The 16,590-nt window shown below is 39.5% G+C and overlaps 1 protein-coding gene across 5 annotated transcripts in view; it reads right to left on the bottom strand.

Annotated features, from left to right (window-relative positions):
* Positions 1–2,499: 2,499 nt before the first annotated feature.
* The window catches only part of DPYD (dihydropyrimidine dehydrogenase), a 368,218-nt gene continuing 354,127 nt past the window's right edge, over positions 2,500–16,590 (bottom strand). For all 5 annotated transcript variants that reach the window (XM_072867679.1, XM_072867677.1, XM_072867676.1 and 2 more), the window contains 2 exons: positions 6,712–6,852; positions 2,500–3,952 (listed from right to left, as the gene is read on the bottom strand). In XM_072867679.1, coding sequence (XP_072723780.1) covers positions 3,782–3,952; positions 6,712–6,852 — 312 coding nt within the window. In that variant the 3' untranslated portion in view covers positions 2,500–3,781. The remainder of the gene's footprint in view (positions 3,953–6,711; positions 6,853–16,590) is intronic.

A 16,590-nucleotide genomic window follows, 5' to 3' on the forward strand; every position in this document is an offset into this window, starting at 1 on the left:
AAGCACTTTTGCCACCTTGAGAGAAAAGGCTTAAAGACGACAAAGCTGGAGGAGCCAAAGGTGACAGTAATACGTGCCGGAAGGCGGGGAGACTGCAGAAATGACAGCGAGCCACTCGGCGGCTGCCAAGTCACCTCTCCCAGAGGCAACATGGTGGAAAGCCCCGTGTCCTCCAAGACACAACAAAGAGGGGCAGCGATTCTAGACAGGTAACTTGCATTTTGCTCCTGCCAAATTTTATCAACTGAGCAAATGAGTGTCTGCAAAGAAGGCTTCCTCTAGCGATTGGTAAAGCATCAGAGCAAGGAGCAGCATACATGTACATTGGCTTCAACACTGGAGATACAGGCAACCCATCAGATTCAGGCACAAAGGCTAGTTTTTATTTTGCTAAGAGATCAAATTAATATTTAATTTAAACCCAGGAAATTATGTATTTTAAAAATCCTGTGGAATTTTTCAAATGTGGCTATTAACGTTGCCAATCCAGTGCCTTGGAAATACTATGTCTGTTCATCCTAGAGGCCAAAAACCAAACTGCCAGTGTAGTCTGTTAGCAAGGCAAAACATCTCTTTTTCCAATGAACATGTATGGGTGCACTGGGATTCACACAAGCAGATTTGGCAGCTTTTTCAAGTATTTCTTGGACTGCAGAGCATACACTGAACATGGGGAGCTTTTTCTGTTCAGGAATATGATGTGAATAAGAATGTGCTACTGGAGGATGAGCTATGGCATTTCTATCATAATTTAATTTGTCAAATATAGTTTACAATATTTTATAATAGTAATCAATAGGACAACATGTCCAAAAACTGCGAGGGCTAGGGTTGCAGGATCTCACCCAGCATGTCTTTAATAATACATAATTCCTTAAATGTGCAACTAAATCATTGAAATATATGAGCTTAATTTGAAACCTTTTACACTTTGAAAATTCATATCCCTTTTTAATAACTGGATACAGCGTTTGCAGAATAGACCAGATTTTTCTGATTTGTTTCCTTGGCTCTTGAATGCACTGAATGGGATGGATTCCCCAAGACAGATGTGAAAAACCTATAAAACCCAGGAATATGTCCTTTGTGGCTCTCCCCCCTGCCTGTTTACACCTCGCCTTACCCCGATGACTTAAAGACAGTCCTGCAGGAGACCTAAATGTGGCCATTTCTCTGAGTTCCTGTAACACACAGATTTATTGCTGACTGTCAGAGTTAGAAAGTATTCACATTCATTTGGGAATGCATTTCCTGAAACTGTTAACAGATTTGACAGAACAAGAGTGCGGGAGAGGGTGGGTAGTGAGAAAGAAACCTGCATAATATAACCCGTTACTCCTTCTTTGGTAAACAAATTATAGTCTTGATTATAATCTTGATTCACAAAGAATGCCTTTACTCCTCCAAAGATTACTTTATAGCTACTTGGGAATACTGGATGTCCTGTGACTACTGAATATCCTAGGAAAAGCTCTAATTTTGCTGCTGTATTTATGACGTACATGTGCTTAGCTACTTAAATTAGGTCTCTTGGCATTGTCCTGTATTTAAAAGAAGCCACACTACCAGATGTGATTCCTTCAGGATAGTAAGGTAATCAGGTCTGGTCATGCCACAACAAAAGACCTGCAGAAGCTGGCCAGTTCAGTTGCAGGTGACACACCTCTCACCCTCAGGGTTCACAGTAGGTAGGCTACAAAATAAGAAGTACATGGCAACAGCCTGGGAGAAGACAGCTACTTTTCCTTGCATCTGCTAACTGAGAACCTAAAATGTTACCTGCAGATGATCTGATTTTGGTGGGTTTTTTTTATGCCCCACTCAAGGGCATGCTGCCTGTCAGCCAGCTCCTGGGAAGAGGTACAAGCGGTACATGCAGAGACTCTCCAAACTTTGCCCCTCACATTCACAAAACAGCTTGTTCTTCCTGTGAGTCCTCTATAGCTCACGTAAGATAAGAAACTACCAGAAGACCAAGAGCTTTAAAGAAGTTTCAGGCAAATATTTTCTAAGCAGTACAACTATCTGTTCCTGTTTTCATCTGAGTGTGAAAAATCCACAACGATGAAGAGAAAAGTTAAAGTATGAAGAGAAAGCTATTAGTGCAGACACTGGGCTTGAGCCTGCCAAGGGATCTCATCAAGCAAGCCCAAACTGTCAGCAAAACAGTGGTGGAGCAAGGATACTAAATGAAATGGCACTTCAAAATGTTAGAGTGACACAGAATGTACATATGTGTGCACGTAAGTGTGTGTGTGTGTGCGTGTGGGGAAGGGATGCAAAAGGAAGACAAGTCAAAGGCAGACAAAGAGGTGCCAGAGAGGGGCAAAGAGCATGCTACTTTCTGCACTGTAGGCAATTAATGGAATAATGTACACATGAATTAACTCATTAATGATTCCTGGAGTGAGTCTTAGAGATCATGAAACACCACCTGACAAGCCTCTACAAGAAAAATCTGTTTAGTAAATGAAAAAAAACCCCACAAACAAACCCAAGTTGGTTTCAACATTTATTCATAATTTGGTGCACAATTCATGAATCAAGAAACAAAAGTCAGGGTATATTTTTAACCAAAGCTTTTGCTGATTACAATATAGGGTATAAGAAATTGAATTGATAGATCATTTATTATTATTATGAAACTAAAGGCTTTATGTTCTTAAGTGGAGTAAAGCAGACAGCAATACATTCATATTAGAAAGTTCCTACTGTGAATGAAAAATGGATTAAAACTGAGATGTTGTTTAGCAAGACAGACAAATCTATATTTCTTTTTGGTTGTGAAACTATTATAACCATACATAACCAATAAGTATGAAGAATTGGCACTGGGGGAAATCATCTTGCCAGTTTGCCCTATGTGTCTGTGTTTGGCAAACGCAGTCTGCAGGGTGTGTAGTCCATTTGCACGTAATCAGATCTCTGACCTGTAACGTGTACATTCTGGAACATTAATTGGCACAATTAAAAAGTTATTTAGAGGATGAGCTTGGAGCAAAATATGTTGCCACATCTCAGAATCCTGAAATGCAACCTGGACTTCATAATAAGCTGGTTTAACTGTTTTTAGAGAGATGTTATGATTGTTCACTGGGGGGAAAAAGTAACGATCAAGCTACCCATGCAACACACAAATCTGAAGAGTCCAGCATGTGTCAGTGTTCAGCAAATTTATTCTATAAAGTGACTAGAGTGAGAAAAAATTAGAAAGGATTATAAAAATACACTACCATATGCTGTAGTAGTTGAAAGTGATTAATCCAGTTTTTAAATCCTATTTTAAACTCCCTTTCATTTCTTCCCATAGAAAAATAGAAGCCACATTGTTTTGTTTGAATGCTATGTAGTTAATTACATCTTCTAAGAAACTCTTTTAAAACTAAATGTAATGTTTAATTACAAAATGCCTCCTTGAAAACAGTTAGCTTGTACATTGATTTGTAGTTCATTAAAAATGCTTTCTTAATTATATTTACAGCCAGAAAATACATAGAGATTAAAGAGTCTACAGAGAAATTTTGAAATTACAGCATGAATTGTAAGGAGAAAGTTACACATCAAATAGCGGACAACTGACAGCCACGACTGACTAATTGCTGCCTTTCTGTAATTTCAAAACTTAATTGTTGTAAAAATAATAATTGGAAAGCACAGTGTTCATTGTAGCGGCTATCAATATTACATTTTTTATAAGAGTAGATTTTCAAGGACTAATTAGAAAGCAAATCAATTGCATCAAAGAAGTGTAAAGTTCACATTAGCTGTTGGACTGATCACCTCAACACACGGGGTTCACGGCTAAGGGCAGCCCGCGCTTTGGTTCGTAGGGTGTTGTCCTGGAAACCATGCGGATGCAGTCGATAACAGGGCAGACGCTGAGGCACAGCGTGCAGCCTGTACAGCTGTCAGTAACCGTGGGCAGGTGGGTTTGGGGATCAAACTGGATAGCCTGCGAATAGGAATAAACATTATTGATGTCGCTCACGGAAAAGGTCAAAATTGCTCCCATTTTAGTGTCTGCATTTCCTGTGCTACAGCACTTGGAGACATCTTGGTGTGCTTCTGCACTGCAGCTATAGCAACTGTTCGACTGGCAGGGAACAAAACAACCTCCCCTCCCGACACTTTCAAATTAGAAATATGGGCCAAATTATACCTCGGCGAAAGCTCACGGGGCACAAGGGCTGGTTACAAAAGGAGGAGTTTGGCCCATGATGTTTAAACTCCCAGAGTGGTATTTCTCCTTCATGTGAGGGAAATATTTCGTAAGACAGCAATTTGCCAGGGTTATTGGTTCAGAGGAGACACCAGACCATGCCTGTATGGCTTCAGCACAACACTGGCCACAATGCGTTCTTTTGACTTTTATTTTCAGCACAGCATAAACAATCTAATTTAATAAATAGTAGAGAAAAACACAGCATGCTGTGCCTTGTATGATTATTTTCCTTTGCAAATCTTCGAAAGGGATATCTGAGTTTTGGGCAGGCAGAGCTTGCTTTAGTTCTCACGTTTCCATGCAGTGAATCTTCATTACCAATTAGGGTGATAAGTGTATTTGAATGTGAAATAACAATTGCAGTCTCCATGAAATAAGCTCCTGGTATAATGGAAATGGCAATTAAAAGCAAAAAAAAAAAGCATCACACAATAGCAAAAGCTTCAATATCTAAGAAGCAAGCCTAGAAAAGTAAAAAAAAAACCCAACAAAACAACCACTGAATATCTACTTTTAAGAGTTTTAGGAATAAAAAATCAGGCCTGAAAGCTGAACTCTCGCTTCTCTGCAAACAAGTAGTACCTTAGCAACTCTCCCTAACCACCATCAGCAACTGTGGGAGCCAGGGAGGAGATGGGAGGTACTAGGCGGTGCTGCAGGTTGGCTCCAAAGGCAGATTTGGCACTTGGGGTTTCACTACCAGGAAAGCCCAGAAGTTGCTGTAGCAACCAGCAAGGGCATGAAGTAGGTACTAACTGCCGTGAATGTACAAGTTTTAGTTTAGCTTGAGCACAAAGACAGCTTTGGTTTGTAAGTATTTAAGAAGGACTCCTTCCTCTCTCCCTAACAACAATGCACATCTTGAAAGGGAGTTCAAAGAGGGAGAGGAAGTCAGGACTACAGTGCTAACTTTAAATTAAGGAAAGCTTTTCTGTTGGAGTCATACAAGGTGATAGCTCTTTAGAGCAGCCTGGATATTTTTGAAACAAAGAGAAGCATAAAGCAGATGTTATTTTGAAGGGGGGGTGCTTTCTTTGCAATTAATAATTTCTTTGCAATTCTTTGCAATTAATTTATTTTCAATTTCCTTAATTAATTAAGGAAAAAACTTTTTTTGTGCTTAGAAAACCTCCTGGGGTTTTAAAGTTTGGTCCTTTGGTGCTGATTTTTTTTCCAGTTGTAGAAAAGAAAGTTTTACTAAATATAAACACAGTCTTTTGCTCTCCAAGGGCTATATCCTCCCCTTCACTGGGAAATCTGATGGAAGGAGAAGAGGTGAAGATTGCAGTGTCAAGAAGAAATTTACACAGTTAAAAGGCTACTGTAGTAATCTAATCTGGTATAAATGCAGCATTAATTTTCTCATATCAGTGGAGAAAAACATGTCTACCTTTGCTCTGACACACTTGTTTTAATTGCAGGAGTTGATTTTAAATGTGAAGACTTATTTCTTTGACTGTAGGTAGTTAAATTCATCAGACCTACTATTGATTAGGCTGAATTAAGGATAAACAAAAGGTCATGGTGTTCAAAGGAAACTTGGTGCTCAGTTAAAGTATTTGTTTCTGACAAACTATTCTCAGACTGGGATGAATAGAAAAATTCATGTAGAAATTATTGCTTACTGCATATTGGATTCCATGGAGGTTATACTAGACCGTATTTTGGTTTTCTAAAAGAACCTGAGTCCTCCTGCACTGCCCTTTTTACTGCAGACCAGTCTATCAGCTCCAGTGGACATGGCAAGGAATGGCATGTAGAAATGCTGATACGTTGCATGCAACTTATGCTACCACATTGAGCAGAAATCAGATAAATACTTTGCTGCAAACAGGAGCCCCAGCTCAAAATTGTGCTATTTTCTGGTCACAATGATTTCTGCAAACTTCAGCCTGCTGCTCTAAACCCTGGCAGCTATCCTGGAGAAAGGATTTGTGCCTCAATCAAGATCAAAACAAAACCCCACCTGCCTGAAACCTGAATTAGTTCAAGTTCAGTTACACTGATGGAACAAGGACTAGGTTTCTTAAAAAGCATTTGGCAATAAGAACAGCTCTTGTCTCCCCACATCCCCTTGGTGGGAAGGGATGCATTCTTCCCTTTCTCCCTCATGTACTTGAAAACCATCAAAGAACTACATTTACTGCCATCCGACTTAGGTCTCCTTCATTTTCTTCCTCTTAAAAAGAATCCCACTTCCCACTTGCAGTTAGGGAGAGACTGGGAGAGTGACCTAGAGTGAGCCAGCGAGATGCGGTACACTCTGCATAGCCCTCCAGAAGAAGCCATTCTGGGTGGTGTTCTCACTGCCGCGCTAACAGCTCAGGCAGGCCTTGCACAGCATAGCCTGGGAGCATGCTGGGGTTCAAATCCAATATTTTAGACATCTGTTTTTACCACCTGCTCATTAACAGAAGGTGGATTCTTTCTTCTCAGCAGCAGAAAGATAATTCATCGTGCCTTTCTGCTAATTACAGCTGTGCTCTTACCTGGTAGCCAGAATCATTACAGGTCATGTAACATTTGCCACAGTTGATACACATTTCGTCGTCAATCAGAGCCACAACTTGCTCTGTGTTGCAGAGCTCACCATATGTTCCAATATACTGCAGTGCTTTTCCAATTACATCCTAGGGGAAAAAAAAAGTTATTGACTCATTTAGAAGATACCTAAGCAGTTTCTATAGCTGCGCAGGAGCACTCTCTAGTACTTTAATACGGAAGATTTGGCCATGCATTGTGATGATGTTTAGGATTTTTCTTATAAATTTCCAAGTTGCTGACCTTCATACCTCCTGTAAAATATGAGGAATGCTCCATACAGGCACATTTTGAATGTAGGCAGCACTCGAAGTACAGATTTGTATACAAACACGTTCTACAAATAGGTTACACATTTAATACTTGACTTTGAATGTGCTATTGTTTTGCTATTATTGCGTGAAACTTCAAGGAACAAAACGCAGCACAAACCAGGAGTGACATGCTACAAACAATCAGATCACCCTTGATCGTTTCTCATTAGCACAGATTTAAGAACTCACAGAAAGAAAAGGGGTGCAATCAAATAAACTGACAGAGCGAACAATAACTGCTTTTCTCTCTTTAGTAAGATGCGCAAATGACATGATCAGTTTAGAGCAAATATTGTATAGAAGTAAGCTGTGGGTCTAATCCTGCAAGTCTTGATTTAGTTCTGTTAACTCCACAGGGCGGAATTTGTGGCATCAACCTTACACATCTGTGCTGCAAAAGTAAAGGTGTATGGCAGGACAGCGTATGGGTACATACCCTGAGGAGAAGACATGCCCTCTAAAAGAAGTTGTTAGGGACATACCTGATGCAAACCATTTCTACTTTACATCAAGGGAAACTGCACAGTTCAGTGGCAGTTCAGCTTCAAAGTCAATGGTAGAGATGGGACAAGTTCCAGGTCCTTTGGACTACAGCTATCCCTCAGTTAAATTAGTTTAACTTGTGGAAGTATAGCACAGAAGATGAACGTGACTGCATTTTAAAAGACTCACTCTGTGGTACTGTATTGGTTGCCTGGATATTTTGTGAGTTTACTAAGCACACTTCTACAACAGTTCCCATGTTGCAAAACAAGCTTGATTTTATGGTGCAAGATTCTGCATTGTTAAGATAAAGCTGGGCTCAGTAAATTAAGGTTATGTGATGCAACAATACTTTTTACTTTTGCTTTAAAAAGGGGTATAACTGTTAAGTATTAGAGAAATCTCACTGAGTGATAGGAGAGCAGAACTGGCTTCAAAGTCATTCTACTGTAATAAACCAAGAAGTCATTATGATTTTGATTATGGAATTTGATCCAAGTCAATTGAAAAATGCTCAAGATCAAGCCAAATACAAGACACAGACAAGTCTGCCCAGAATTATAAGCTTCAAAGTGTTTACCTTTGGTCTTGCATCGCCAAGGAACATGATAAGGATTTCTTTTTGTATTCTGTTTCTCAATATTTTTTGAAGAAGCAATACTTACCTTATTCCTATCAGTCAAAAAAATTATTCTGAAATTATTAGCAACAATTTAAAGTTTGTAGTAGTATGCTATATTTAACCTGTATAATTTACAATTGCATACAATGCTCTATATATTGTTTTCAATTCTCATTGCAGAAGAACTGGATTACAGTAACTTAAATTTTCATTGCATATCTTATTTTGGGCAGCCTTACTTTCAAACAAACTAAGCATCCCTAATTATTCCTGTGCCACATCAGAGCAATAAGGTAATATAGCTTTATCAATGTTAGTTCTAAAGGAAAGCTCTGCTACATGAATTAAATGCAAAAATGGGTCCAACTTTGTCTTCCTGAGTCTGCTGAGAACTTGCAACAACAGCTCTACTTCCTGAATGAATGACTCCTGTTCATCTCAGTGAAGTTTTAATTTTGAGGCCTACCTGGCCTTCAGCACTTAAATTACAATAGTATCTTTATGCAGTGAGACAAATTTCTTTGTTCGCTGGATGCAGTGGTAGGATCTATGAAGTTGCTTTTAATGACTGTTGAGGTAGGAAATTCAACCATATCCTAAGCCCAGGAAGAAGGGCAGGGAAATCGTACTGTTTTCTTGTCCAAAAACACTCAAATGTTTTTTCCCTCTGCCAAACCCCTAAGTTGCTGACATGCGAAATACCTTGGTTGCATTCATTCAATGCTAAAAGCCTTCCAGTTCTTCTCAGCAACATGTAGAGAACATTAATGCTCTTCCAACATAAACCAGCTATGGCACATTGCTGAAGGCACCATGATGAGTGTGGACAGATGACTGTAAGTGAGCAAGTTATCACAGCTTAATGAGTTAGCACTCATCAATAGAGCTGTGCAAGCTGATTATGTGCCTGGTCCAAATTCACTGCAAATTTGAAGTAAAGTCTGTTTGCTTAAACCACTGTAAAAGGTCAATTAACTACTATGAAAGTGTTTCAGCTATATACTTTTTACTGTGGTATTGTAAAGGACTAGACTTGGACACACAGCCCTTTACTGTGCTTCCACTGATGAGCTACAGTAGCTAACTGAATCAAATGTGATCTCTTAGGAACTGCTCACACTCCTGTATTTTCATTTCCATGTCTTACTCAGAAGACTTAATGGATTTACTGGGAATTGCTCAGCAGTTTTCAGGTTCCTACAGTTCTCAGGTTTCTGCAGTCTTCTGTATCAGCTGAAAAATTGTAGTTGTAGAAGTCAGCTCCAGCTTGTTTCAAGTAGGCTTCTCGGTATTGTACCTGCTACAGGTTTCCAAATACATGTGTCTTTGTGTGATCTACTGCCCCCAGCAATACTAAGTATCCTATAAGCCTCTCCTTTGTGTATATAGCCCCCAAACATTCCACTGTATGCCACAAATGCACGTGTCATCTGCAAGTACTGGTCTGTGTACTGAAGAATTTGAAGAAATGATGTAAAACCTGTGCAACATACAATGAAGTAGCTTTCCACAGCCTGCTCATGTTGTAAAAGTATCAACGTGGGGAGATTCCTGATAGTGAAGGGCTTTTTAATCTAACAAAAGCAGACCTTTAAACAGCATAGGTAATTAACAGTTTTCTCAGGGAGGTTCTGGATTCACATTTGTATTCTTTAAATATAGTTTGGATGTTAACAAAACCCACAAATCTAAAGCAGGTTGCAGAGATGGGCTACTCAAATAATCATGGGATGGAGGGCCTTGCTTATGAAAGAAGATAAAAAGAGCCTAACAAGATGTTTAGCCTAGGAAGATGAAGGCAGAGCAGGAATATGATGTCTCTTTATATATACATCAGGGAGGGAAAAGAGCTATTTAAGTTAAATGACAATGTTGGCACAAGAACACATGATTATAAGCCAGCCATGAATAAATTTAAAGCTGGAAATTAGAAACGGCTTTTTAAATGGGAAAGGAGTGAGGTGGTTAATGGCCTTCCAGAGAAGCAGCTGGAGGACAGGAGGGAGACAGTCCAAGGTTTAGGATAGCATTAGATAGCTCAGGAAATGGTCGCTTAGAACAACATGATCAAAATAGATTTTTCCAGCTACAAACTTACAAAGGGAATAACAAAAACAATACATATGGCATGGTGATGTCTGAATTTGTAACCGAGTCTCACTTCTCACAGCTCACAAAATACACTTTTGGGGACTTAGAATCCTACATAGGGAGGATGATGGCATTTTAGAGGCCTGAAAGTGATTTCAAAAGACTGTCTCAATGATTTACTGCTCATTTACACTCCTGGGTGTTGTGTCTTTTAATCACTTCTTTCTCCCAAGCAAAAAGTGTATCTTTATTCATTTGCAAAGTTTCAAGACTTTATTGACTAAAAAAGCAATGGTACTTAAAAGATGTTTTGCAGGTGCACTCTTTTACAGCATCTCAAGATATCTCAGAGCTTCTTGCTTCCATCAAATCATAAATGTTTGGAACAAAATAAACAGTGCAGCAAGAAATAATCAGCTTTCACTGTTTAAAGTGCAGTTTCACTCCAAAAAGCAACTGTCTAAAATGGCACTATGGGATTCCACACTTGGTATATCTCAATGGCCTCCGGATCAAATTTGCACTGTTTACAGTATAATGGTTTTTTTGCCAACTGCCAGACCTGCAAACAGAAGCCAGGTTCTGAAAGTCAAGCTGTGTTCTTTCTGGCTTATGCATTACCAGAAGCAATAAAAAAAAAATAAGCTGGAAGTTAAATTTTGTCCTAAGTTACACCTTTGCAATCTCAGGGACTTAGAGCACTCCTTTTGATTACTGCCGTGCTGTCCCACTCTTCTCAACAAAACTGCACTGAACAAACTGGGAGAGGAATTTAGTCCTGCAACTGGAACTGGCAGGGAATTCAGTTGCTATGGAGAGAATCAGAGCAGAATCCATTAGTTTTATGTTACTAATGAGTACAGAAAAAAAATTCATTTTGTCACTAAGCTAGACAGATGTGGTTTTGAGTATACACAAGGAGCAGGTCTGTTCAGTAGGATATTATTTTTACAATGCTATTTTTATTATTATAGCTGCATTTTTGATGTTAATATATCGAACAGTTTATGGTGATTAGCTTTTCATTAGCCATCATATTAGTAAACCTATATTTGTAAATACAATTCATGCTTCAGGTATGGCTCCTTGTAGACCTGCCGTGTCCATCTTCATGCAGACCACACTGTAAAAGACCACACTGTAAAAGACCACACTGTGCTCTAGAGATTATGAACATCACAGGCCTCTCATTAGATCATTAGAGAGCCATACACAGTGCAGGTACTGCATTTCATATAGCAAATTCAAAGGAAACACACACACTTGTCCTCTTGTTGCACTTTCTGAGTCACCATAAAACACTTTGCATGTCACATCGTGTTCAGGAGAAAGGTTCACTGACTAGGAACTTTGTGCACTTGAAGCTGACAGCAACAGCAGGTAAGGAAAGCAGGGTAATCCTTAGATTCCCAGAAGTAGAGGTCTGCCTGTTGTGAATAGCAGTCTGTCCTAAGGACAGGCCTCAATCTTAGTCTTCAGGCCTCTGAGGGATCATTGACCATGATACAAATGCTGAAGTTGATTCACCACCAAGTAATATAAAAAAATTCCAACAAAGCACCTGACATTTATATAGCAAAGTTGGGTGTTTGATCCCAAGTACTCTATCTGTTCATTATTATTTATGGGGTGTTTGGGCAGTTCTCAGGATTCAATAGGTTGTGAAAGAACAAGGGGCTGTGCAGAAGTGCCCTCACTAGTATACAGACAGCGCACGGGAAGGGGATGAAACGTTGCAAGGAAAGTAAATGACTCTGTGCTAGTGTTTATCTGCATTAGGGAGATCTGCCTTCCACCTGTTTTTTTTCAGTAATAAAGGTGAGGTACTGTCAGAGAGAGAGAGATGAAAAGAAGAAATGTTAGGAAAAAAATTACGGATTAAAGAAGAAAAATACAGCAGAATCTGAGGGTACATGACCAAGGTCAATTTACAGTAAAGTGGCTAAGAAAAATATGTAATCTCATTAAAACTAACTTTACATTGAAAGATTACAGATGCTTTGCCAATAGTTAAAAAGGTTATTAAATGTGCTCTGGGATTTAGGGACCTCTAAGCCTTGTTTCAGTAAAGCAAGTAAAACAGTTGCAGTACTAGCTAAAGAGGGACTTACAAAATAACTCAAATGAACCTTTACTATGTAATTCAATATGGCTTCTGTAATGAAAATTATGCCTCATGAATCCGTCACAATTCTTTATGAAGACTGTGAGGCAATAAATAAAAAAACCCCAACTGGTAAATTTTATGTTTCAATAGGCCTCTGCACAGGCCTCTGACACAACAGACTTCTGAAATTAAGTAGCTGTGAAGTGGGATTGCAAGTTGGCTAGACAAAGAAAAAATAAAGAGCTGGAATACAATAATCAATGTTCAGAAAAGGCAAAATATTAATAGAGCAAAGTGTCTCAATTTTCTGGTTTAGATATAATGCTGTTTAATATGCTTGCATGTGTTTCAGGAAAAGATTTGAACCAGGATACTATAGAGTTGTTAAAGCTTTTAGTTTAAACTAAATTAAAGAAAACCCAAGGAACTTCATATGTATTTTATAAAACTAGATGAACAGGTACTATCACGGTGAAAAAATGCAGTTTGACAAACAGCATATCAAAATAAGTAACTTTGTCTATTCTTGCCAACAGATACATTCTAGATGAAAGAAAGCTGCAAGAGAAAACACAGTAGGGGACACCATGGACAGCTCATGAAAACTTCTGCTTGATGTGCTGTCCTGACAAGAGACAAGCAAACTAGCAAGATGCTAAGAGAGAAAATAGCACTGTAATTACTGTAATGCTGTTGTTATATTAATCAGCCATGATCTGGAATACAGTCAGTCCAGTTTTACCTACAGTAGCACAGTGCCCTTCCTCTTACAGGCTGTTAGCGCAATGGCAGCCTTGCAGAGGGATCTAGATAGACTGGAGCACTGGGCAATGATTAATGGGATGAAATTTAACAAGTCCAAATGCCGGATTCTGCACCTAGGATGGAGTAACACTGGGCACAAGTATAAATTCGGAGAGGAGTGGCTGGAGAGCAGCCCTGCAGAAAGGGATTTGGGGGTGCTGGTCGACAGCAGGCTCAATATGAGTCAGCAGTGTGCCCTGGCAGCCAAGAGGGCAAACCACATCTTGGGGTGCATCAAACACAGCATAACCAGCTGGTCAAAAGAGGTGATTATCCCACTGTATTCAGTGTTCGTGTGGCCTCACCTTGAGTACTGTGTGCAGTTCTGAGCCCCACAATTTAAGAAGGATGTTGAGGTACTCGAATGAGTCCAGAGGAGGGCAACAAAGCTGGTGAAAGGGCTGGAAGGAATGTCCTTTGAGGAGCAGCTAGTGAGTCTGGGTTTGTCTGGTTTGGAGAAAAGGAGGCTAAGGGGTGACCTCATTGCTCTCTACAGCTTCGTGAGGAGGGGAAGTGGAGAAGGAGGTGCTGATCTCTTCTCCTTGGTATCCAGTGATAGGATGCGTGGGAATGGTTCAAAGCTGCGCCAGGGGAGATTTAGACTGGATATTAGGAAACATTTCTTTACTGAGAGGGTGGTCAAACACTGGGACAGGCTTCCTAGAGAGGTGGTCGATGCCCCAAGCCTGTCAGTGTTTAAGAGGCATTTGGATGATGCCCTTAACATGCTTTAACTTTTGGTCAACCCTGAATTGGTCAGGCAGTTGGACTAGATGATCATTGTAGGTCCCTTCCAACTGAAATATTCTATTCTATGCTATGCTATGCTATGCTATTGCAGAACCACTTGAGGCAGTCCTTCTATAGTCAGAGCAGGGAGGGAAAGAGGAGGTTTGGACTCTAGGATTTCTCCCCATAACTGAAGACTAACTTAAGTTTGCTTAAACTGTCACATGTAATAAGAATATTCTCTAAGGTACTGTGATAGAGAAGGGATCATTATGGACTACTGCAGGAGAGATTACTGCTGTGATTCATGTTGGAGCAAATACTTGGGAGAAGCAGACAGACAGTCCCATAAGTTATGGGAGAGACATGCATAGTTCCACCTGAAATATGCAACAGCTCCACATCTATGATGAAGATTACAATATGGTCTTTTCCAGGCAGGCAAGCACAAGCTAAAACTACTCATGTTGAACCACCCAGATACATGCCAGGAAAGATCCAAATGGTACACTGTTATGGCATAACAGTGCTGTGCTTAGATCAATATACCTCACCTCTCAAGAGGATTTTAGAGATTAAACACAGCACTGGACTAAATGTGGCTAGATGCCTCCCAAGGTGCTGGCTTCCATCTGGGTGCTTATGGCATCAGCATAAAAAGACTTGCATATATGTATGTGCAAAAGACCATGTAAACATTCTGTACACACAAGGGTGAAAAATAGTTCAAACACAAGGAATTTAAGCTTGAAGATCTCTGGATATTTTTCCAACAGGTGGAACAACATGTCATGACCTAGCTAAGCTGACATACAGAGCTATGCCAGAGTGTTTAAACTACCAAACAGGGCAATCTCTACAGCAAGACTTTTAGAGTAAAAAAGGAAGAAATCAAATAAGTAGATAAATGGTGACCGAATATTATGGTATAGGCCCTGAAGGACAAAGAACTAAATTATTAGGAAAAAAACACAGGAATGTATAAGGAAAGAAATTAAAGTAATAAGAAGGTAACCTGAGGTAGGCAAATACATGTGTGGGAGCTGTACAAAAATGCAACAGAAAAGAGAAGATCCAGGGCACATATCCACATAATGCAGAAATTCTGATATTACAGACAAGTGAGAAAAGAAGAAACAACTCAGCTGAATATCAAAGTACGCAGTTTCAATTAATATTGAAAAATAGATAAAATAAAGAGAAAAGCCATGGGAAAAGCCATCCAAAAATTAAATTAGATTTCGGATAATCACAGAGGGTTTTTAAAGCTATAAAAAAAGGCATTTTGGCAGCATGTGGAATTTAAACAAATGTTGGAATTTACATATCACCAACCCAACAGCCGATTAGACAGATGAGGGAGTTCTGGGCAGGCATCAGGAAATTTGCAGCAACCCTCCAAAAATACAACCAGCCAAAGCAGGGGTCACAGCTCTTTCAAGGACAGCTCCCTCAGGTCCGATCAGCTTTCAAGCATACCTCTTCACTGCTCCAGAGAACTAGAGGTAGGCTGGGACTAGCTATAGGAGCTGACCATTCCCACCCCCTGATATCCTAGTCTGAACTAACAGAACATATTCTCTCCTCTGTCTAGAGGGTCAGCCAAGACAGAACTGCTTGGAGATGGTCTGGGATTTGTAATTCTAAATGTGAATACTTCTTGGACAGTTACAAATAAATCACTCAAGTCCGAGCTTCTCTGCCTCTCTCCGTGGAGAATTCCTGATCAGGGAAGGGTATCAGATAAGTCACCTTTTTTCATTAAGCTTCACTCAGCTGCCTTAATTAATATTCTGAATCTTCCTGGCAGTTTTTCTCCACAATATAATAATAGATCGATCTATTAATAATAAACTTTATTAAAACCTCCCTTTGTAGTGGCACATTCCCTACTTCAAGCAAAGCCCAGGTATCTTCCTATGTCTTAGTGGGCATCTCTCATTGCTGTTTTTCTCATTATGGTTAAAACATTCCCTTCTAAAGAGATGGTGAGACTGAAAGACTGTCAAGAACCAGCTTTAGTGCCTCCTACCTTCTTCTAATTGCTTCAGTCTTTTTCAGTCTCGTTTAAATGAAAGTGTGAGAAAGACGCTAGCCTGATTTCTCTGACTGAGAAGCTCCTCACAGACACCACACAAAAGTATTCAATGTCTTTATAAACAAAAGTTTTTGTTTTGGGGAATTCATTTTCCCCTTCCCTGCAGTAGGGCCTCTTTTCTTCTTTTAAATCTATCTCCTACTACTTGGTTCTTTTTTGCTTTTGTACTTGGAGTTAGGCTTGATAAATTATTGACCTCAACTTTTTATTTATGTTTTTTTCAAGTCTTTATGTCTATTTTTCCCTCTTGCTAAACTTTTGCCTTCATTCAGTTTATTTGCTTTTGGATGGAAATCAGTTTTTTGGTTTTCTGCTGTTTTCAGAAGCAAGCTATCTCATTGAAAATGCAGTTATTGGCTGCTGCTGCTTCTTTCTCTTTTCCCCTACATCAATACTCTCCCTGCAAAGAGAACAGAACCATAAAACCTCTGAGGTCAAGCAGGCTTTGAAAATGCTCATCATAGTGGGAAAAAAAGAGTAGATTACTGTTCTTTGTAACTTTTTGTATACATAAAGAAGGGAACCTCAGCACAAGAGAAGGGGAGCTGTTTTCAATAGCGTGACATAAACCAAAATAAG

The sequence above is a fragment of the Ciconia boyciana genome, chromosome 7, assembly GCF_034638445.1.
Source record: "Ciconia boyciana chromosome 7, ASM3463844v1, whole genome shotgun sequence".
In the NCBI taxonomy this organism is placed as follows: Eukaryota; Metazoa; Chordata; class Aves; order Ciconiiformes; family Ciconiidae; genus Ciconia; species Ciconia boyciana.